Source organism: Sinohyriopsis cumingii, chromosome 11 (genome assembly GCF_028554795.1).
Source record: "Sinohyriopsis cumingii isolate HCF-2022 chromosome 11, ASM2855479v2, whole genome shotgun sequence".
Lineage (NCBI taxonomy): Eukaryota > Metazoa > Mollusca > Bivalvia > Unionida > Unionidae > Sinohyriopsis > Sinohyriopsis cumingii.
The window spans coordinates 61,514,264-61,537,842 of NC_142971.1; the positions used below are offsets into that span (position 1 = coordinate 61,514,264).

The window sequence follows — 23,579 nt, forward strand, 5'->3', positions numbered from 1 at the left end:
ACTGTGTCCGAATCAATACAAATCATATGTTCATCTAAAATACTGTGAAAGATCACTTCTAGGTACAGTTCTTGTCATATGTTCACCTGTATTTCTTTGAGAGGCTGGACTGTAAACAAAGCACCGTGCAATGGAACCCATATTTAACTTTCGGATAATGACCAAGACCTTATTACCCACTGTGCACTGTCGCAAAAATACATAAAAACAACCACACCATAATCTAATATACTTAAGAATACACAATTACCTTTAAATCAAAATCAAGAATGATTAAATCTAACTTCTGTATCCTCACCTAAAGGAGACAGGGGAAAAAAATGCTCTAAAAATAGACAGGGACTATATTCAACAGGAACTAATAATTGTGATCTGATTCCTATTAGAATGAATGGATCTGGTTTATCATCAAATTCCGAATGACATGAGCATATATACAATGTATGATGAAAAGTCTGATCACAACTATGGCCTTCAGCGTGGTTACATGCTAGCCAGTCAGATGCAAGATCACCACATTAATATGCATGGTTCTCGTTGATTGCCGAACTCGTTTGAGATATTGATGATAAACAGATAGATATTAAAAGTCTGATTGCAATCGGAGCAGCAATATAGACTCCGGAGTGGCAACAAACATTTTTTGACGTATATATATATATATATATATATATATATATATATATATATATATATATATATATATATATATATATATCATTTAAGTTCTGTTTGACCTGACATTTTCTTTTTAGAAACAACTAATAATAGAAACTTGGTATATAATGCTGACCTAGTTCCTGACCTTGATTCAGAACCAGTAAGAGTTTTTAATATATTTTTTATTATTCATTCTTAGAGTAAGACTCATAAAGTGGTATCGAGGCCATACTTGGAGTACCTGACAAATAACATTTATCAATTAGGTTTTTACAGAGGATTAAACTACATCCGGGCATCGGTTTTGCACTGTAGCTAGATTTATTATCGATGTTTTGAGAAAGAATAGTCATTAGTGCCTTAACACTTGAGAAGTTAAAGTGTTTTATGTTGCAACCAGTTTTGGGGTTAATTATTTTGTTTTCTTCAAATTATTTGGATTTCATGTTTGTTTTCACTGGAAATACTAGTGCTCTAAATGAATTCTTGCACAAGGACAGTTATCGAAATTTACACAGAATTCAAAACCTGGAATACTATTTTCTGTGATACAACAAAGAACTGTTGACACATCAGTGCGACGCTGACCACAGCATACGCTATCACCTTTCATTTTTGATTTCATCGGGATTTGAACTCAGTTTAGTTATTACTTTTTATTACTAGGACTTCTAATTTTTAATTTTTGCATTATTCTTGGATTATTTGTGGATTTGATTCGTAGAACCGTAAGTTCTTTTTCTCAGTTTTATCTTGTTTCATATATATATATATATATATATATATATATATATATATATATATATATATATATATATATATATATATATATATATATATATATATATATATATATAAACTATCCTAAATCTGTCTTAAACGTTTTAAGTATTTATTAACGAATTGGCCAGTTTAATTTATCTGCTCCATGACTACTTAGTATGTTGTTTTTGTTGTTGTTGTGGGGTTTAACGTCATTTTTCAGCACACGATATGCTATACATGGCGGCCAGTAATAATGTTGGAAGTAGAACCCGGGAAAAGCCCGGAAAGAACCACCGACCCACAAGAAGCTACTAGCAAGCTTTCTCACATACCCACACTGACTGAATCCACTTATTATGTGAAATGGGGACAAACGAGACGGTCACTGCTTTTCATGCAAGAAAAAGCAACAACAAAGATAAAAGGACATATTAACGTTGGCCGTGAGGAATTAGATTTGACCTTTTTTCTAAAAATATGAAAGGATTTGATAACTCTTTCGATCCATTTATTTGTACATGTATTGGAATTCAGCACCATGCCGCAGTTGAGTGCATTGTATACTTGATATTTGTGATGTTGTAAATTACATATTCAATTATGTTATATGTTAAAACATAATTACTTCCTCGTACCAGCTATGGCTGGCACGGACCTATTTTGCTCCATGGCAACATATTTGTATCATACATAGAGAACAATGATATGATCACACCCAAACTGATCGAATTTCACTGAAAAAAGCAACATGCCGATACTCCTATATAAACCAAATACGTACACGTACATACACATAATTATATGTTAACTTATTTGTCTTTTCTTACTGAAGAGAGATGTTCTTTATGGTGTGGGTGGAGGAAACTGCAGAGTCCAGAGGAAACCACAAATCTTGGATGGGTTACTATGATCCTTTATATCTGAGAACATGATTAAACAATGGACTGCATGGATGCAAAGCGAGTGTATCACAAGTGGTTATGCGTACATGGGGTGCATTCCAGCACAGTCGGATTTTAATCGAGTACTATTTCTTACTATTGTATTGACTCTGGATAAAATCTTCACACACAAAGATTAATCAAAGTCATGCTAAGCCATGTGTTGGGAAAATAAATAAGACACTGACCTGTAGTTTTGATTATCGTAATCTTTCTGAGTATGATGTCAACACGAATACGGATTTCACGACACCCGAATAATTAATAAGTATTAAATGGAGACGATAAAAAAGTCTCTGGAACATAATGAAAATTTGATATGCAGTCATTAGAAAGCTAAACCCATACACAGAAACGATAACAAACACAAAGGGTAACAGTGACAAAGCCAAATCGCGCAGGTTCAACTGAGTTTATATCGATTAAATACAGCACAGCTTGGTAACACCTCCTCGGGAGAGGGCATAATTTAAGAAAGGCGTTTAAAGAACTAGAGTCCTCAAGAAATATTGATAATTGTCATAACATGTCTGAAACTGCAATGTTTTTGCTAAGATTTTTTTTCGGGGTGGGTGGGTGCGTTTTTACAAAAAAAAAAAAAATAAACATACGCCGAGGGGTCGTGTCCAGCCACAACTGTCTTAGAAAAGGACTGCAAATCAAGAACGGACAGACTCTAAGCGCGCGTGCGTGCGTGTGTGATTTGAATTTTTTAACGTAGCTTTAACAATTTTTGAGTCATATTGCTACAATGTCTGCAGTGTTGCAGTTTATAATGATGTCTAGCACTGGGGCATCGTGCCGCAGACATGTAGCGTATTTCACCCAGTCACATTATTCTGACACCAGGCCGACTAGTTCTAACACTAACCTCTTAATGCTGTTAGTACCATTTTTGTAAGTCTTTGGTATGACTCGGTCGGGAATCGAACCCACGACCTCCCGCATCCGAGGCGGACGCTCTAACAACTAAGCCACTGGAGCGGTGACTCTACAAGTACTATATATATATATATATATATATATATATATATATATATATATATATATATATATATATATATATATATATATATATATATATATATATATATATGAAAACCAAAATACAAACCAATAGAACGAGGGAGGAAACAAAATAGTAAATAATAAAACGAAGTGACATCTCAAGTCCTAAGCAGTACAATAAGCTATAATGGGGCAAGGGTGTGTGTGTGTGTGTGTGTGTGTGCAAACCTAACGGTATCAAAGGACGCGAAATAGACCAGATATAGATTCCAGTTATTTCACTCCTTAGTATGGTAATAAACATGTTCTAAGCTGTATTGAAACTTTCATAAATCCATCTTATCGTTAAAGAAAGGAAGTACTGCCTGAAATAAGTTTGTTCTCACTCATAATCACAATGTGTACTACTAACGTTTACGTCTGCATGACCTTTAACTCTCACTTATTCATACGAATATTTTAAGTTTTAAATAGAGTTAAAGAGTCGACACTATATGAAATATCAGTGCATTTTATGAAGTTTATTATTGTGAAAGAATGAAAGAGTGTCTTAATTGTTTTTTTTTTTTTTTGATTTATCAATTATAAAAACGAATGGAAGATACTGCGAAGAGTAATTTCGGAAAATGTACCGTTTTATTCCTTAATGGCAAGAAAAAAATACCATGAAATTACTCTAAACCTAAATTTAAAAAAAATAGTTGTGAAAGTAAGGGACTGGTGTTCATTAAGTACGGGAAAAGGTTGATAAAATGTGAGTAAAATTCATGCATATCCCAGGCATATTGTGTGGAAGTAAAACCCACAAAGTATTAGTGATCAACTTTTCGACAATGAAAGCGAGTACATCGTTCCGTGGGTTCCACTTTTCTACAAAGGAAAACATTTCAATGACAAACTAAGTGAATGTTGCATTGACTGTTACTGTGCAAAGTGTTTGGAATGAATTCCACGCGTTGTTTATTTACAAAGTGTTTTGAATGAATTCCACGCGTTTTTTTTTTTTTGTTTTTTTTTTTTTTGTTGTTGTTGTTGTGGCAAAGTGTTTAGAATGAATTCAATGCATTTTTTGGAAGTTATCTGGAATGAATTCCACGCGTTGTTTTTCTGGGCAAAGTATTTAAACTGAATTCCACGCTATTTTTATTTTTTTTACAAAGTGTTTAGAATGATTTCCACGCGTTATTTTTTCCAAAGTGTTTAAAATGAATTCCATGCGTTGCTTTTAGCAAAGTGTTTGGAATAAATTCTCCGCTTTGTTTTTTTGTAGTGTTTAAAATGAATTCCACATGTTGTTTTTTGCAAAGTGCTTGGAATGAAATCCATGTATTGTTTTTTTTTACAAAGTGTTTGGAATGAATTGCACGCATTTTTTTTTTGTTTTGTTTTTTGGTGCAAATTGTTTGGAATGAATTCTACGAGGTGTTTTTGCAGTGCTTAAAATGAAATCCATGCATTGCTTTTAGCAAAGTGTTTGGAATGAATTCCACGCGTTGTTTTTGCAAAGTGTTTAAAATGAAATCCATGCATTGCTTTTTACAAAGTGTTTGGAATGAATTCCACGCGTTTTGTTGTTGTTGTTGTATTTCTTGTCTTGCAAAGTGTTGAGAATGAATTCCATGCGATTTTTGGAAGTTATTTGGAATGAATTCCACGCGTTGTTTGTCTGGGCAAAGTGTTTAAAATGAATTCCACGCCATCTTTTTTTTTTTTTTACAAAGTGTTTAAAATGAATTCCACTCGTTGTTTTTAGCAAAGTGTTTGGAATGATTTCTCCGCGTTGTTTTTGCAGTGTTTAAAATGAATTCCACGCGTTGTCTTTTGCAAAGTGCTTGGAATGAATTCTATTCGTTGTTTTTTGCATAGTGTTTGGAATGAATTCCATGCTTTTTTTGGAAGGTGTTTCCAATGAATTCCGCGGCCTTTTCGCGCAAAGTGTTTAAAATGAAATTTCACGCCTTTTTTATCTACAAAGTGTTTAAAATGAATTCCACGCGTTGTGTTTTGCAAAGTGTTTGGAATGAACTCCATGCGTTTTTGCAAAGTGTTTAAAATAAATTCCACGCGCTGTTTTTTTTTACAAAGTGTTTAGAATGAATTCCACGCGTTGTTTTTGCAAAGTGTTTGAAATGAAATCCATGCGTTGCTTTTTGCAATGTGTTTGAAATGAGTTCCACGCCTTGTATTTTTACAAAGTGTTTGGAATGACTTCCACGCGTTGTATTTTTTTTTTTGCAAGTGTTTAGAATGAATTCCATGCGTTTTTTGGAAGTTATTTGGATTGATTTCTACACGTTGTCTTTGTGGGCAAAGTGTTTAAAACGAATCCCACGCCTTGTTTTTTTTACAAAGCGTTGGAATGAATTCCACGCGTTGCTTTTTCCAACGTGTTTAAAATAAATTGCAAGCTTTATTTTTATTAAAGTGTTTGGAATGAATTCTCCGCGTTGTGTTTGCAGTGTTTAAAATGAATTCAACGCGTTTTTTTTTTGTGCAAAGTGCATGGAATGAATTGCATGCTTTTTTTAGAAGGTGTTTGGAATGAATTCCGCATTTAGAAAGAATTCCACGCCTTTCTTTTTGCAATGCGTTTGGAATGAATTCTGCGCGTTGTTTTTGCAAATTGTTTGGAATTAATACCACGCGTTGACTTTTTTGCAACGTGTTTGGAACGAATTCCACACTTTGTTGTTATTTTTTTAAAAATGTGTTTGGAATGAATTCCATGTGGTTTTTGGAAGTTGTTTGCAATGAATTCTAAGCGCTGTGTTTTTTCCTTCAAAGTGTTTAAAATGAATTCAAAGTGTGTGTAATGAATTCCATGCGTTGTTTTCGCAAAGTGTTTGGAATGAATTCCACGCTTTGCTTTTTGCAAACTGTTTGGAATGAATTCCACGCTTTGTTTTCTGGCAAAGTGTTTGGAATGAATTCCTCGCGTTGTTTCTTTTTTCGATCCACAATATTTACAATTATCTTACAGTGTACTAACCGTGTAACGTACTTTGATCTTCTAGTCATTTAGTCACTCTGATTTAAAAATAAAATGCATACAACTTGTTGAATTTCAAAGCAAAGATGGGAGGTTGTTGTATTTTTCGATGCGGTGGAAACGGGTGAACCCAATGAAAACTGCTAGTTGCAAATAGGAACATGTTTGGCATGGGAATTCAAACTCAGAAGTGAAAATTCGCGAAGCCAATATATCAGCTGCGTTAAGATCTAAAATAACAAACAGAGATTAAGTCCAAGAGTAATAGAAGCCTTCGATTTCGGTCTATACCGTTGGCTATAAATCGTTTAAACACTATGACATTTGAAGTCAGTACGAAACTTGAAATACGATAGTACATGCCTAATGTAAGAGGAAAAGGTTGTTTGATTAGAGCTACATGCTAAGGCACTTCAACCACTTCAGTCTAATGCAGGGGTGGCTGAATTCAACATTAAAACCGTCAACAAATTGCAGTTATAAGCTTTCAACACATACCGAATCAATAAAAATGCACGAACTTCTTTATTCAACACCGTAATAAAGACAGTTATGTATTATCCTGGTATGTGATTTTATTTATGCCTGGAAAATACGAAAAGGTTTTATCATGTGAAAAGTGAGACATGAGCGAAAACTTAATTTTTCTGTAACTTTAACTTCTATCGTTTTACATTTGTATTGACAGGAACATTGTTCTATTTCTCCGAATGTAAACTTGATCAAGCAGACATCTCTGGGGAAAACTCGTAATCAAATACATGGACACGTCTTTGCAAAATGCTACTAGTATGTATTTGCGTGTGTAGGCCGAATATCGCCACGAAATCAGTGTGTCCCATTTATCTCGGCGATGCAACCTTCCACAAGTCCCGTTACACTGCCAACCCACTATGCCGTTTTCTGCCACTGGACAATCTATATCATTCAGATGTCCTAATCAAATTTATAATTTTGCCTATATTACGATGGCGATGGACTGCCCCCCCCCCCTTAATACACGTACTTTCAGTTGAAATAGACAAGCCCGAGGATTGTCCAATTAAAATTGTTTCTTCGTAACTTCGCACCTAGTCGCGAGTTATTCTACTCGTTCTTTCTTCTAGTTTCCATGTACCTCGATATAATAACCACCTCCATAAACTTTATTCCAGTTTTAATCGTTGGATGTATGGCATCTGATTAGAGACAAAAAGAAAGTTTTTATCAACATAAACAATCATTAGTTAGTGGCAGAGGCCAGCATCACAATAATTTACGATTCTGACAAAATTATGTAATTTTTGGAAAGACGAGTATTTTTTAAAAAAATATTTGTAAAGGAATGCTATTATGGTGTTGCTTACATATTCTAGAACCAAAAGAAAAGAGAAACAAAGGGTGGAGCGCCTAGCTTCTATTTGTACATTAACTTCTCAAATTTTTTAAAAATAAAACAAACGAGACCTTAATTCAATAAACCAAACATTCTTATTTTATGCTAGGTTTTGAATTACGGAATTTTCAATGCGAAATAAATGTGACAATTCACTTGAATGAAATACAACAATTATTTTCACTCCCTCATCGATAACATTATAACCAAGAGATCAGTGCTTATTGTAAACGACTTTAGTTCAACTCTAACAATGTGCATATGTTTTTCTGCACGATCTTTAGGTAATGAATTTTATGGGCTGATCTCCACCATTAGGTAAAAATTGTATGGGCTGATCTTCACCATTTGGCAATGGGAGTATTTCATAGACTGATCTGCATTATTTGGTAAAAAGATTATTTTGTACACTGATCTGCATCGTTTGGTAATGAGAACATTCCAGGGCCGATCTCAGTAATTTGGTAATACAATTATTCTATGGACTGATTTCCACCATTTGGTAATAAAAGGACTTCATGGGCTGATCTGCATTATTTGGTAATAAGATTATTCTATGGACTGATGTTAATCAGTTGGTAATAACGTTATTTTATGGACTGATGTTAATCATTTGGTACTGACATTATTTTATGGACTGGTCTTAATCATTTGGTAATGACGTTATTTTATGGACTAGTCTTAATCATTTGGCAATGACGTTATTTTATGGACTGGTCTTGATCATTTGGTAATGACGTTATTTTATGGACTAGTCTTAATCATTTGGTAATGACGTTATTTTATGGACTGGTCTTGATCATTTGGTAATGACGTTATTTTATGGACCAGTTTTAACCATTTGGCAATGACGTTATTTTATGGACTGGTCTTAATCATTTGGTAATAACGTTATTTTTATGGACTGGTCTTTATCATTTGGTAATCACGTTATTCTATGGACTGGTCTTTATCATTTGGTAAGGACGCTATTGTATGGACTTATCTAAGTAATTTGGTAATGGCGTTATTTTATGGATTGGTCTTAATCATTTGGTAATGACGTTATCCTATTGACTGATGTTAATCATTTGGTAATGACGTTATTTAATGGACTGGTCTTTATCATTTGGTAATAACGTTATTTTATGTACTGGTCTTTATCATTTTGGTAAGGACGCTATTGTATGGACTGGTCTATCATTTGGTAATGGCTTTATTTTTTGAGCTTATCTGAATAATTTGGTAATGACGTTATTTTATGGATTGGTCTTAATCATTTGGTAATAAGATTATTCTATGGACTGATGTTAGTCATTTGGTAATGACGTTATTTTATGGACTTGTCTAAGTAATTTGGTAATGACTTTATTTTATGAGCTTATCTAAATTATTTGGTAATAACGTTATCTTATGGGCCGATCTAATTCATTTGGTAATGACTGTATTTGATTGGTTGATCAACACGATCTGGTATTTGGTGGGCTCACTGTCATTATTTGGTAATGATGGTATTTGATGGGCTTCTTTTGTCACAACACAGTACGTGTTAAACTGAGACGGCCAAGATTTTGAATTGGTGACTTGTTCTCATAAAGACTTTTTTAACAGAAACAGCTGTCAAAATTTGCCAGCGGATCAGCATAATTTAGTTTCGAAAAGCAAATAAGCACTAAACGACATCCAACTTTTGCCACAGATATCAAATTCCACCGTGCTGAATTGAAACGAGCTTAATTACTAGGTAAATGCCCTGTCTATATTTCTGGCAATGTAAAGGTGATGTCTGAAAAAATGAACGAATATTTCCACAACTTTATGACTGGAGAAAATAGCAATGAAAACGACAGCCGTTTGTGGAAAATTATCAACTGATTAGAACATGTCGAGTAAGACTACTGACCAAAGTTTGCGGAACTAGAGTTCCGCTAAACCATATGACTCGACTGCAAACCTGGTACGTCACACATGCAAATCGCGGTGGATAGCGCGCTGCACTCGCGATCGAAAGTGTGCGGTATCGAATCCTACCATCAAAACAGATTCGGTCGGCAACCGTGGTGTGTTCTGAGGCAAGACACTTTACTCGAAATGCCTCGGCACTAAATAACATAGTTGGGTTGCTCTGACGTAAAAAGCAAAACAAAACCGAATTATAGCATCCAACAGAAATAAGCGCTCAGTTTATATACTTGTGCTAGTTCCGAGATAACATAACATTACTGGACGTAGAAAATTCTGAGTATTAAGAGACGTAACTATGAAACTAACTTGAAATATGTACCAAGTTTGGTTGAAACAGCTGTACATGTGGACCAATTAAGATGAAATAGCTTGAGTTATGCTCCGGAAACGAAACTATTTATCGACACACAAAGACCAACAGTTGAAACGCATTAGTCTGTAATGGTTTTGCTCTTTTTGATAAAATACAACAAATTAGAATCTTACCCCATTTCTAAAAACAACAAATGTTCACATCAACATTCAACTAATCATGTCGCAATTAATAAACAAATGCTATCTTTTGGGGGTGGGGTGGGGTGGGGACATATGATTACCATGAAGGGTGTGTTGTACCTCGCCCGTGTGTAATAATCCTCCGTGTAGGCACTGTCAGGGCACGGCTGACTGAATGATGCGTTGTACACAGACAAGTGATTAATATTTCTCGTTTTAAGCACCGACAGGTACGGCTGATTCAGAACGGTACGTTGTACCTCGTCCATTTTTAATAGTCCTTCATGAAGGCCATGACAGGACACGGTACTCTGTGCGGGGCGTTGTACCTCGCCCAATGTTTAAAAACCCTTCGTGTAGGCCATGACTGGACACGGCACTCTGTGCGGGGCGTTGTACCTCGCCCTATGTTTAAAAACCCTTCGTGTAGGGCATGACAGTGCACGGCACTCTGTGCTGGGCGTTGTACATCGCCCAATGTTTAAAAACCCTTCGTGTAGGGCATGACAGGGCACGGTTGACTCTAAAGATTGTTGACCAACGGATCTTAATAACCTGGAAGGTTTGCTTAATCAGACCTCCGAATAATGTTTCATTCAAATGAGTAAAATGCTCCTCACTTTGAAATTTAGAGAGTAATCAGCAAACGTAGCAATCAGCAAACGTAGCATCGTACCCCACCCCCAACGTCCAAATTCTGGGCAGTACTGGTTTGCTTAGTGAATACTTTCTGGAAGTGTAAAGATATACAACATCTCTTCTACACAATACAAGTGTGTGTGGGTTTTTAACGTAGCTTTCACTTTTTTTAGTCGTATCGCAACGATATCTGCATTTTGACCGTTTATAGTAATGTCTTGCACTAGGGTATCATGCATCAGACACGTAGTATCATTTCCCACCCATTCACATTACAATGACACCCGCGACCTCCCGCATCTGAAGCGGACGCTCTAATCACTTAGGCCATCGAAGCGGTCAGAGAATGTATACCACAACTCTGCTAACCAGTAAAGGTATACCATATCAAGTGAGATTTTCTGTACTCTACAAGCCAATAAAAGTATACCACATCAACTGACATTTTTTGCACTCTACTTGACAATAAAGGTTTGTCACGTCACCACTCTACTAGACAACGAAATTATACCACATCAACTCAAATGTATGCACGTTTTAAGTGGTCGGCTATTAACGAAAACTCTATGGAACCTTTAGCTATTGTTAAGCTTTATGTTAAGTAATCATGCGCTGTCACACGAAAGCATGTTGAACTATGAGATAGCCTAAGCTTGGATTATTAACCAGGCTCTGTCACAGGCAAACTATGTGATAACATAGACCTGGATCATTAATCAAGCTCTTTCACATGTAAGCATGTTGAGCTATGTGATAACATAGGCCTGGATCATTAATCAGGCTCAGTCAGATGTGAGCATGTTGAGCTATGTGATAACATAGGCCTGAATCATTAATCAGGCTCTGCCACACGTTAGCATGTTGAACTATGTGATAACATAGGCCTAGATCATTAATCAGGCTATTTCACATGTAAGCATGTTGAGCTATGTGATAACATAGGCTTGGATCATTAATAAGACTCATTCACTTGTAAGTATGTTGAGCTATGTTATAACATAGGCATGGGTCATTAATCAGGCTCTCTCATATATAAGCATGCTGAGTTATGTGATAACATAGGCCTGGATCACTAATTAAGCTCTTTTATATGTAAGCATGTTGAGCTATGTGATAACCTAAGCTTGGATCATTAAGCAGGCTCTGTCAGAGGCAAGATATGTGATAACATAGGCCTGGATTATTAATCAAGCTCTTTCAGATGTAAACATGTTAGGCTATCTGATAATATAGGCCTGGATCATTAATCAGGCTCAGTCAGATGTGAGCATGTTGAGCTATGTGATAACATAGGCCTAGATCATTAATCAGGATCTGTCACATATAAGCACGTTGAGCTATGCGATAACATAGCCTGGATCATTAATCAGGCTCTGTCACACGTAAATATGTTGAACTATCTGATAACATAGGTCTGGATCATTAATCAGGCTCTATCACATGTAAGCATATTGAGCTATATGATAACATAGGCCTGGATCATTAATCAAGCTCTTTCACATGTAAGCATGTTGAGCTATGTGATAACATAGACCTGGATCATTAATCAGGCTCTGTCACATGTAAGCACATTAAGCTATGTGATAAAATAGGCCTGGATCATTAATCAGGCTCTGTCACATGTAAGCATGTTGAGCTATGTCATAACATAGGCCTGGATCATTAATCAGTCTCAGTCAGATGTGAGCATGTTGAGCTATGTGATAACAAGGATAGCAGGCTCTGTCACATGTATGTTGAGCTATGTGATAACATAGGCCTGGATCATTAATCAGGCTCTGTCACATGTAAGCATGTTATGTGATAACATATGCCTGGACCATTAATCAAGCTCTGTCACATATAAGCACGTCGAGCTATGTGATAACCTAGGATTGGATCATTAATCAGGCTCAGTCACATGTAAGCACGTTGAGCTGTGATAACATATGCCTGGATCATTAATCAGGCTTTGTCACATGTAAGCATGTTATGTGATAACCTAGGATTGGATCATTAATCAGGCTCTGTAACATGTAAGCACGTTCAGCTATGTGATAATTAATCAGGCTTTGTCACATGTAAGCATGTTGAGTTATATGATAACCTATGACTGGATCAGGCTCAATTAGAATTTAAGTATTACGTAACTCGATGTTTCAGCTAGAGTCATGTAAAACGCACACGTTCTTTTAAAAACGGTATAAAAAAAGGCCACGGTATATAGAAATAATGTTTACATTCCTGAATTTGCATTTTAATAAAACTACAAATTAAACAAAAACAATGATATCCCTATTAAACCAAAGGTTAGATGCATACCATAATACAATAAACAAAGATCACAAAATAACGAACAAGATGTTAAGAAAATCGTGCTTGTGAAGAAAAAACAATATGACCTGTCCAGCATTAAAGTTTTTAAACTTCTTCAAATCTAATCAGTCTCATTCCCGTGATTCAGAATAACTCCTAGAGTTCTCGGTCTTTTCCGTCGCATGCAGGGAAAACTGGATTAAACGAGACCGTTTCCTCTGATCTTTACGCCACATAATATATAGTTTCTATACAACCCTAAGTACAACCATACACAACGTTTGGTCAAGAAGCTTATTCTTGAACCAAACATTATAAGATTGTAATTCGTCGCCATCGAGAACTATATTCTGAAACACATTTGGTCACATGACAAAAATATATTTGGATTATATTACTGTGACACATTAAAAGAATGCAAGCATATTACCACAATCCAGGCCACTGACACATTACCATGTTAGAGACTTCGGCACACCAACTCAATGCCGGAATACCACTGGATTTCTTGTTGTTGTTATAGGGTTTAACGCCATTTTTCAGCACAAGATAGGCTATACATGGCGGCCAGTATTAATGGTGAAGGAAGAACACGGGAAAACCCCGGAAAGAACCACCGTCTTACGAGAAGCTACTGGCAAGCTTTCTCACATATCCACATTGACCCAGCTCGAGACTCGAACACAAGCAGACAGAGGTGAGGTGGCAGTGATCCGTGACAGAGAGCGCTTTAGACCACTCGGCCACTAGGGGCCCCCCACTGGATTTCAATTGGAATATCATATATTCGGATTGAAATAGAACAGTTATGTTTATTTGGGATTTAATTCACAATACCGTAAGTTCTTTTTAAATTTTCACTTTGTATTCTAGGGAAATAACTTAGTTGTTAAACTGTTTAAAACATGTGGGATTTTTCTCCTTTCTGTTACTTATATTAAGATGATATAGTCATAACATAACTTCGGCCAAAGGGGTCACATGCCCCCGATTCGAGACTAGAGAGACATACGGTAGTGAGCTTGTTGCTCAGTTTCATCGCCACCAAGGTCTGAGGAAATCATCACACAATGACGGTCTTGCTATGTAGCTTAAGCTCAGACATAATAACAACCCTTGGGTATCTTTTTTCTTCTATCAAACACAAAGGATATAATAGGTGGGATTTATCACACCCAAATGCATGTAATCGATTAGGATTTATCACACCCAAATGCATCCATAGGTGGGATTTATTACACACAAATGCATGTAATAGATTAAATTATTCTTAGCCTTAGGTGGGATTTATCGCACCCAAATGCATCCTTAGGTGGGATTTATCACACCCAAATGCATGTAATGGATATATTATTCTCAGCCGTAGGTTGGATTTATCACACTCAAATGCATCCTTAGGTTGTATTTATCAAACCCAAATGCATGAAATAGATTATATTATTCTTAGAATTTAGGTGGGATTTATCACACCCAAATGCATGTAATGGATTATATTATTCACAGCCTCTGGTGGGATTTATCATACCCAAATGCAGCCTTAGGTGGGATTTATCATACCCAAATGCATACTTAGGTGGGATTTATCACACTCAAATGCATGTAATAGATTATATTATTCTCAGCCTTTGGGGGGATTTATCACACTCAAATGCATATAATGGATTATATTATTCTCAGAATTAGGTGGGATTTATTGCACCCAAATGCATCCTTAGGTGGGATTTATCACACTCAAATGCATGTAATGGATTATATTATTCTCAGCCTTAGGTGGGACTTATCACACCCAAATGCATGTATTCGATTATATCATTCTCAGCCTTAGGTTGGATTTATCACACCTAAATGCATCCATAGGTGGGATTTATCACACTCAAATGCATGTAATGGATATATTATTCTCAGTCTGAGGTGGGATTTATCACACTCAAATGCATATAATGGATTTTATTATTCTTAGTCTTCGGTGAGATTTATCACACAAATGCATGTGATGGATTATATCATTCTCAGCCTTAGATGGGATTTATCACACCCAAATGCATAAAATGGAATATATTATTCTCAGAATTAGGTTGGATTTATCACACTCAAATGCATGTAATAGAATATATTATTCTCAGCCTTAGGTGGGATTGATCACACTCAAATGCATATAATGAATTATATTATTCCCAGCCTTAGGTGGGATTTATCACACCCAAATGCATAAAATGGAATATATTATTCTCAGAATTAGGTTGGATTTATCACACTCAAATGCATGTAATGGAATATATTATTCTCAGCCTTAGGTGGGATTGATCACACTCAAATGCATATAATGAATTATATTATTCCCAGCCTTAGGTGGGATTTATCACACCCAAATGCATGAAACGGAATATATTATTAAAGAATTGGGTGGAATTTATCACATTCAAATGCATGTAATGGATTATATTATTCTCAGCCTTAGGTGGGATTTATCACACTCAAATGCATATAATGAATTATATTATTCCCAGCCTTAGGTGGGATTTATCATACCCAAATGCATCCTTAGGTGGGATTTATCACACACAAATGCATGTAATGGATTATATTATTCTCAGCCTTGGGTGGGACTTATCACACCCAATTGCATTTATTCCATTATATCATTCTTACCCTTAGGTGGGACTTATCACATTCAAATGCATGTAATGGATTATATTATGTTCAGCCTTAGGTGGGATTTATCACACCCAAATGTATCTTTAGGTGGGATTTATCACACCCAAATGCATGAAATGGATTATACTATTTTCAGCCTTAGGTGGGATTTTCACACTCAAATGCATGTAATGAATTATATTATTCTCAGCCTTAGGTGGGATTTATCACACCCAAAGGCATCATAGGTGGGATTTATCACACAAATGCATGTAATGGATTATATTATTCTCAGCCTTAGGTGGGACTTACCACACCCAAATAAATGTATTCAATTGTATTATTCTCAGCCTTAGGTTGGATTTATCACATTCAAATGCATATAATGGATTATATTATTCTCAGCCCTAGGTGGGATTTATCACATATCACACTCAAATGCATATAATGGATTATATTATTCACAACCTTAGGTGGGATTTATCACACCCAAATGCATATAATGGATTATATTATTCTCAGCCATAGGTGGGATTTATCACACTCAAATGCATCATTAGGTGGGATTTATGACACCTAAATGCATGTAATGGATTATATTATTCACAACCTTAGGTGGGATTTATCACACCCAAATGCATGAAATGGTTTATATTATTCTTAGGTGGGATTTATCACACTCAAATGCATCATTAGGTGGGATTTATCACACCTAAATGCATGTAATGGATTATATTATTCACAACCTTAGGTGGGATTTATCACACCCAAATGCATGAAATGGTTTATATTATTCTTAGGTGGGATTTATCACACCCAAATGCATGTAATGGGTTATATTATTCACAGCCTTTGGTGGGATTTTATCACACTCAAATGCATCATTAGGTGGGATTTATCACATCTAAATGCATGTAATGGATTATATTATTCACAGCCTTTGGTGGGATTTATCACACCCAAATGCATCCTTAGGTTGGATTTATCACACTCAAATGCATATAATAGATTATATTATTCTCAGCCTTTGGGGGGATTTATCACACTCAAATGCATGTAATGGATTATATTATTCTCAGCCTTTGGGGGGATTTATCACACTCAAATGCATATAATGGATTATATTATTCTCAGCCTTTGGGGGGATTTATCACACTCAAATGCATGTAATAGATTATATTATTCTCAGCCTTAGGTGGGATTTATCACACACAATTGCATCCTTAGTTGAATTTATCACACTCAAATGCATATAATGGATTATATTATTCTCAGAATTAGGTGGGATTTATCACACTCAAATGCAAATAATGGATTATATTATTCTCAGCCATCTATTGGCCACTCTCAATAATACATAAACAGACCAAATTCATAGTTGCCTTTAGCAAGAAAATTGCTAACAAAACAGACCAAAGACATAATTACCTTTGGCAAGAAAATTGCCAAACAAAACAAAGACATACTTGCCTTTGGCAAGAAAATTCCCAACAAAACAAACAAATGTAGCATGAATGGCATGTTATGTGCAGTGTATTTAATAGACCTCTCTTTAGGCACCAGTAGAACACCAAGCAGGCCCTTCACTAATACAATTATGCTGAAAACATTTCTTTCTGTCACTGTAATCTCATCTTTGTGAAGAGCTTGATGTTATAAAAAACACACGATAAATTTGACAATGAAAATGCGCTAATGAGCAGAAGCAATTTTATGTTTTGCAAAAGGACAGGCTTAAAACATCTGGATGAAGAAATTATAAAATGCATCTATGAGTTTTATTTGATGAGGATACTGACCTGGAGGTCAACAGGATGAGTGAATGTCTAAATATGAATTTTATTTGATGAGGATATTGACCTGGGGGTCAATTTGATGAGTGAATGTCTAAATATGAATTTTATTTGATGAGGATACTGACCTGGAGGTCAATTTGATGAGTAAATGTCTAAATATGAATTTTATTTGATGAGGATATTGACCTGGAGGTCAATGTGATGAATGTGTCTAAACATGAATTTTATTTGATGAAAATATTGACCTGGAGGTCAACAGGATGAGTGAATGTGTCTCAACATAAATTTTATTTGATGAAGATATTGACCTGGAGGTCAGTTTGTGAATGTGTCTCAACATGAATTTTATTTTGATGTAAATATTGACATGGAGGTCAACAGGATGAGTGAATGTCTAAATATGAATGTTATTTGATGAGGATAGTGACCTGGAGGTCAACAGGATGAGTGAATGTCTAAATATGAATTTTATTTGATGAGGATAATGATACAGAGGTCAATTTGATGGGTGAATGTGTCTCAATATGAATTTTATTTGATAAAGATATTGACCTGGAGGTCAATGGGATGAGGGAATGTGTTTCAATATGAATTTTATTTCATGAAGATATTTTGACCTGGAGGTCAATGGGATGAGTGAATGTGTCTAAGTATGACTAAACAATGACTGCAAAGTGATTCATTCCAATTATGAACATTATCCATTAAAAGATTAGAAAATATCAGCAAATGAAAGCTTTGAACATAAACCTTATTCTAGACCTTTCAATGAATGTGACCTTGACCCCAAGGTCAAAGAAGTTATGAGTTGTGTTACAAAAATATATTTTACTCTGCCTTACAATGAATTGTCTGAAGTCCCAACAAACTCCATCAAAAGTAAGCAAATGAAAAACCGTAACTTAAATCATAAGACAAACTGTGGGATCACTGGTGAAACTGGAAAATGACTGCCATGTCTCACTGGTGAAACTGGAAAATGACTGCCATGTCTCACTGGTGAAACTGGAAAATGACTGCCATGTCTCACTTTTACCCTAACTAGGGCTCAACAAACATTCATCTGCCAGCAAGAATTTTAACAAAGTGCAATGGTATACTTCACATATATTTTTTTCTCTGAATACATAACTAAAACTGTGGAATACCTCAGCTGATTACCTTACACATAACAAATAGAATTTGGCACTTGAATGTTAATGCAACTCTCGACTGTTGCAAGATAATATAGGCTTCTTCCAAACAGCGTTAAGTGCAATGAAATACTCTTCAAACCGATTTTGATTACTGATTAAAACAAAGCTTTTTTCATGCAAATCTTGTTTCACTTTTCACTCCCTTCCAACATTACCTGTTCTAATTAGTGCTTCTTAATGTGGGATAAGCAAGTCGGATAATGGCCAGACAGATAAACATTGATTGGTATATGTACTCCCCATATTACATAAGTGGAGGATAAAAATTATACACTGTACTTCTTTAATGCCACTTGCTAAACACAGACTTAGAATCTTAATATAGGCGTTGTATTAAAAAAAATATTTAAACCAGAAGGGTTTTGTTTTTAAAAGCAAATGCATGCATTTCCCCCATTTCCCATTATGTCCTTCTCCTACAGTCTGAAAGCAATGTGTGCAATAAGAAATATAAATATAAATAATTATACACTTGATGAAATCAGTGTAAAGGTACATATCCTCAGTGACCAAACCACAGGTTCCAGTTCCTTCTTTCCAAACCACAGGGTCCCCTTTCTTCTTTCCAATTTCTGGGTACCATTCCCCATCCCACACCCATTTTACCCACTGACAAAAGTATTTTTACAAATCTCATATGGACAATGAAAATCTTATGGACAATACAAATCTCATGGACAATGCAAATCCTTGGAAGAAAAAATGTAAAAATGTATCAAAATTTCTGTAAAATGATGAAAGAAAAAGTTCTTAAAAATATTTATCTCAAAAGAAATAACAAAAGGTCAGAATTTTTGGCAGCCTAAAATGATATATTCCAAACTGAAGAATTTTACAGACATATTTTCTTCCAATCAACTGGAAAGATAACTCTTCCAAAATTTACAAGTTTAATTGCTGAACAAATTTTATCCAGAACACCAAGGAGAAGACTCAGAAAATACTGTCAACCCAGTACTAAATTAAATTTGTCCTGAACAGAAAATGAAACATTAGCTAGATATTTGGTAATATTACTAAATATGCAAAATACTTTTTACATGAGACATTTCTGCATTTAAACATGGTCAAAAGTGAACACCAGTAATTGTGTTCAATCAAGGTCAAAAGTGAACACCAGTAATTGTGTTCATTCATGGTCACAAGTTACACCAATATTTTATGTTTAATCTAGGTGAACCTTGATAACTGTATTTAATCTAGGTCAAAACTGAACAATGGTAATTCTGTCAAGGATGTGCTGATAAAGAAATTTTCTTCATCTTTCATCAACACACTCTCATTCGCATGGTTAGGTACCATGTCCAGATCTTTGAAATCTTGTGGTATATACAACATATCTGGAGTAATATCACTTATCAAATCATCTTCCTTCTCTTTTTTAACAATCTTACGGAAAACCATACAATGAAGGTGTTCTTGTTTTACATATCGCCATCGGGTAAAACCCATTGATTCAATCCCTCTCTTCCAGCTCTTCATCATTGAAGCATTACGGTGTTGCTGGTGTGAATCTGGTGTAATGATTACTAAAATTCCATCATACATCAAAAGGTCCCATGCTTTCTGGCAGCAAATCCAGCGTTGATAAGGAGCAGGAAAATATTCCAGTAGGAGAGAAAACACAAGCACATGGAAACTCTCCCTGGGCAGTTTCTGTATAGGGTCCTTTAGATTGCTGAAGTATGTGTTCATTGTATCTGGGGCGACTTGCAGAGGTTCCATAATTTGCAGGTGGAGAAAATCACAGTGGTACACAGACTGAAAGAGATGATGTTAGAATATAATTACCATAAACATGTCTAAAGTCTTGAAGACTGTCAATGGTCAGTCTTGGGGAACGGAGGAAGGAAGCAGGAGAGGTTGTTTGGGGTTCTAACTTGCAATCGTTTGGCAGATATGGAACAGGTATGCTTATCTTATCAGTATTATTCCAATTTATCTGTTGTAAAATGTCTTCAATTTATAATACAATACAAGCCAAATACACAGGAGCACCTGTTTTTAATCCATCATTAGGGAAAATATTTCATTAATTATAAACACAATTTCTTGGGCTAATGTTTCTGAAATTGAAAATAATGCATTCAAAATTTTACATTGTGGAACCACATCCAGTTTCTACTGGCATTGGGATCATGGCCCATTTATACTTGCTTTGGGATTCATGGTCAATTTCTCTTGGCATTGGGATTCATGGCCAATATCTAGTGGCATTGGGATTCACTGCCAATTTCTACTGCATTGGGATTCATGGCCAATATCTATTGGCATTGGGATCATGGCCCATTTATACTTGCATTGGGATTCATGGCCAATTTCTATTGGCATTGGGATTCATATCCAATATCTAGTGGCATTGGGATTCACTGCCAATTTCTACTGCATTGGGATTCATGGCCAATATCTATTGGCATTGGGATCATGGCCCATTTATACTTGCATTGGGATTCATGGCCAATTTCTATTGGCATTGGGATTCATGGCCAATATCTAGTGGCATTGGGATTCACTGCCAATTTCTACTGGCATTCGAATTTATGGCCAATATATATTGGCATGGGATTATGGCCCATTTATATAAACATTAGGACACATTTTGGCCCCTGAAGATCCTAAAGACCAAACCCTGCAAAATACCAAATATAATAAAACAGTAAAGCCGTTACTTACGCATTCTTCAGCAAATATAAATTTTATCTAATATTCATATTACTGACACTATAAAATAAACATCATGACTCACCCAGTCAGATTATCCTGACACCAGGCCTACCAGTCCTAACAATAACCTCTTAATACTGAGTGCCAAGCAAGGGAGCTGCTAGTACAATTTTTGGTATGACTCCACCAGGGTCTTAACCCATGACCTCCCATATCAGAGGTAGATGCTCTAACCACTTAGGCATTTATAACTACAAAAAACTCTACCCTAAATCATGGATAAATGTGAAGCACACAATTTTAAATTAAATATACATAACACCATCCATTCACGAGGGTTAGCAATAACAAAATTTTCAAGATGGCCATCACACTAATGTTGGATGTAAGATCAGCACCATTTTCATTCAGGACTAACTATATAATATAAAATGTCTTTTGTGAAAACCTGATCTTGATAGGACTACCCATTCTTCTGAGTTGTATAGTAAAATATCTCTTGAGCGACCACTGATCATGATCTCCATGCACAAATTTATTGATTATATAGTGTTATGATCTGTTATGAGAGACCACCTGTCTTGAGGGATTATTACTTTCTGGCAGAATGTGTAGTCTTTCAAGACAGGTTTTACTGTAATAACACGATTATCAAGACGACTGCCATGTTGGCCATACTGGATGTCAGACTGGTCTTATTTTCATTTAGGATCAAATAGACAAAACAGTCATTTGGTGAAAATCGGAAGTCATTAGGAATATCCATTCAGGAGTAGTGGTAATAACAAATATTTCCAGCATGGCTACCACACTGGCCATATTGGATGTTAGATTGGCATAATTTTCATTCAGGACCAACTAGAAACAACGTTATATATATCGATATTGTGTGTTTCACTTTTGGTCCAAGACTGAAGATTCTATTGTTAGATAGAGGTTGTTTGGGCTTTGAGATATAGATTATAAAAGGTTTGGAGAAAAAAACATGTTTACCATTTGAGATAATATTCTGATTAGATGAATGAGTATTGTGACATATGTCAAGTGGGGATGTATTGTGAAGCATGTCAGGTTGAAGTGAATTGCAACTTATTGTTGTAATTGTTGTGGATATGTATACAAAGCGAGAATTATTCCTATTTCCTAGTATTGTTCTTGTTTTAATAGCAGATTGGATATGTATTTAATGTTATATTTTTATTTAGTTTGAGAAGAATCATTTCTTTGAATTATTTTTTGAGCAAAGTGCTCCTATGATGATCTGATTCATGATTATTGTGAATTCAATGATTATTGTGAATTCGTTCAAAGGAGTTTTGGACAATGTCATTGTGATACATCAAGACTGTTGGTACCTCAGCATACTCAAGGATATTGGTACAACAGCACATATAGGGCCTGGAATTCATTCAGAACACTATTCTTTTGAACTTGTGATAAAACTTTTAGGAATACTTTAGATTAAATTCATAATACTGTAAGCTCTTCTTAAGTTTTCATTTTATAGCTTAAGGAATTAAATTATTTGTCAAGTTTTACAAAACTTGTTGGTTTCGGTTTTTCTGTTATTTATTTTAAGACCACAGAGTCTTTACAACCATAAGAAGTCTTTTGATGAAACCAATTGTCAATCTCACTTTCTATTTTGGAGTCGTGATACGATTTTCAAGATGGCTGACATAGCAACCATACTGGATAAGAGATCAGCACCATTTTCATTTATGATCAACAAGACATTATTAGAAATCTTCTGGTGAAAATCCAATGTCAAAATGAGTTTCTGTTGAAGGGGACTAGTGATAATAATATTTTCAAGATGACTGTCATGGTGGTCATTTTGGGTATCAGATCAAGCACTACTTTCATTTACAGCAAACAAGACAGAAGAGGTCTTTTAGTGAAAAACTCGATGGAGTTATGACGAAACATTTTGGCCAAGGATTGATATAATTTTAAGATGGTCACTGTGTTTGCCATATTGGATATCTTAGTGGCATCTATTTCATTTAGGACCAACTAGACCAGGGGTCTCAAACACATATCCCACCAAGCCATATCCTGTGGCCGGAAAAATGACTGGTGCCAAAAGGTGTCATGAGTATTAACAAAGGTGTTGCAGCCCTTGAGCCATAAAAAATGCCCTCATGTGGCCCTCAGGGTGGTTTGAGTCTGAGACCC

General features: G+C 35.5%; 1 protein-coding gene across 2 annotated transcripts in view; it reads right to left on the reverse strand.

The window, feature by feature from the left end:
* Nucleotides 1-18,631: 18,631 nt before the first annotated feature.
* The window catches only part of LOC149788550 (S-adenosylmethionine sensor upstream of mTORC1-like), a 66,805-nt gene continuing 61,857 nt past the window's right edge, over nt 18,632-23,579 (reverse strand). For both annotated transcript variants that reach the window (XM_089974577.1, XM_089974576.1), the window contains one exon: nt 18,632-20,498. In XM_089974577.1, the coding sequence (XP_089830703.1) occupies nt 19,932-20,498 (567 nt within the window). In that variant the 3' untranslated portion in view covers nt 18,632-19,931. The remainder of the gene's footprint in view (nt 20,499-23,579) is intronic.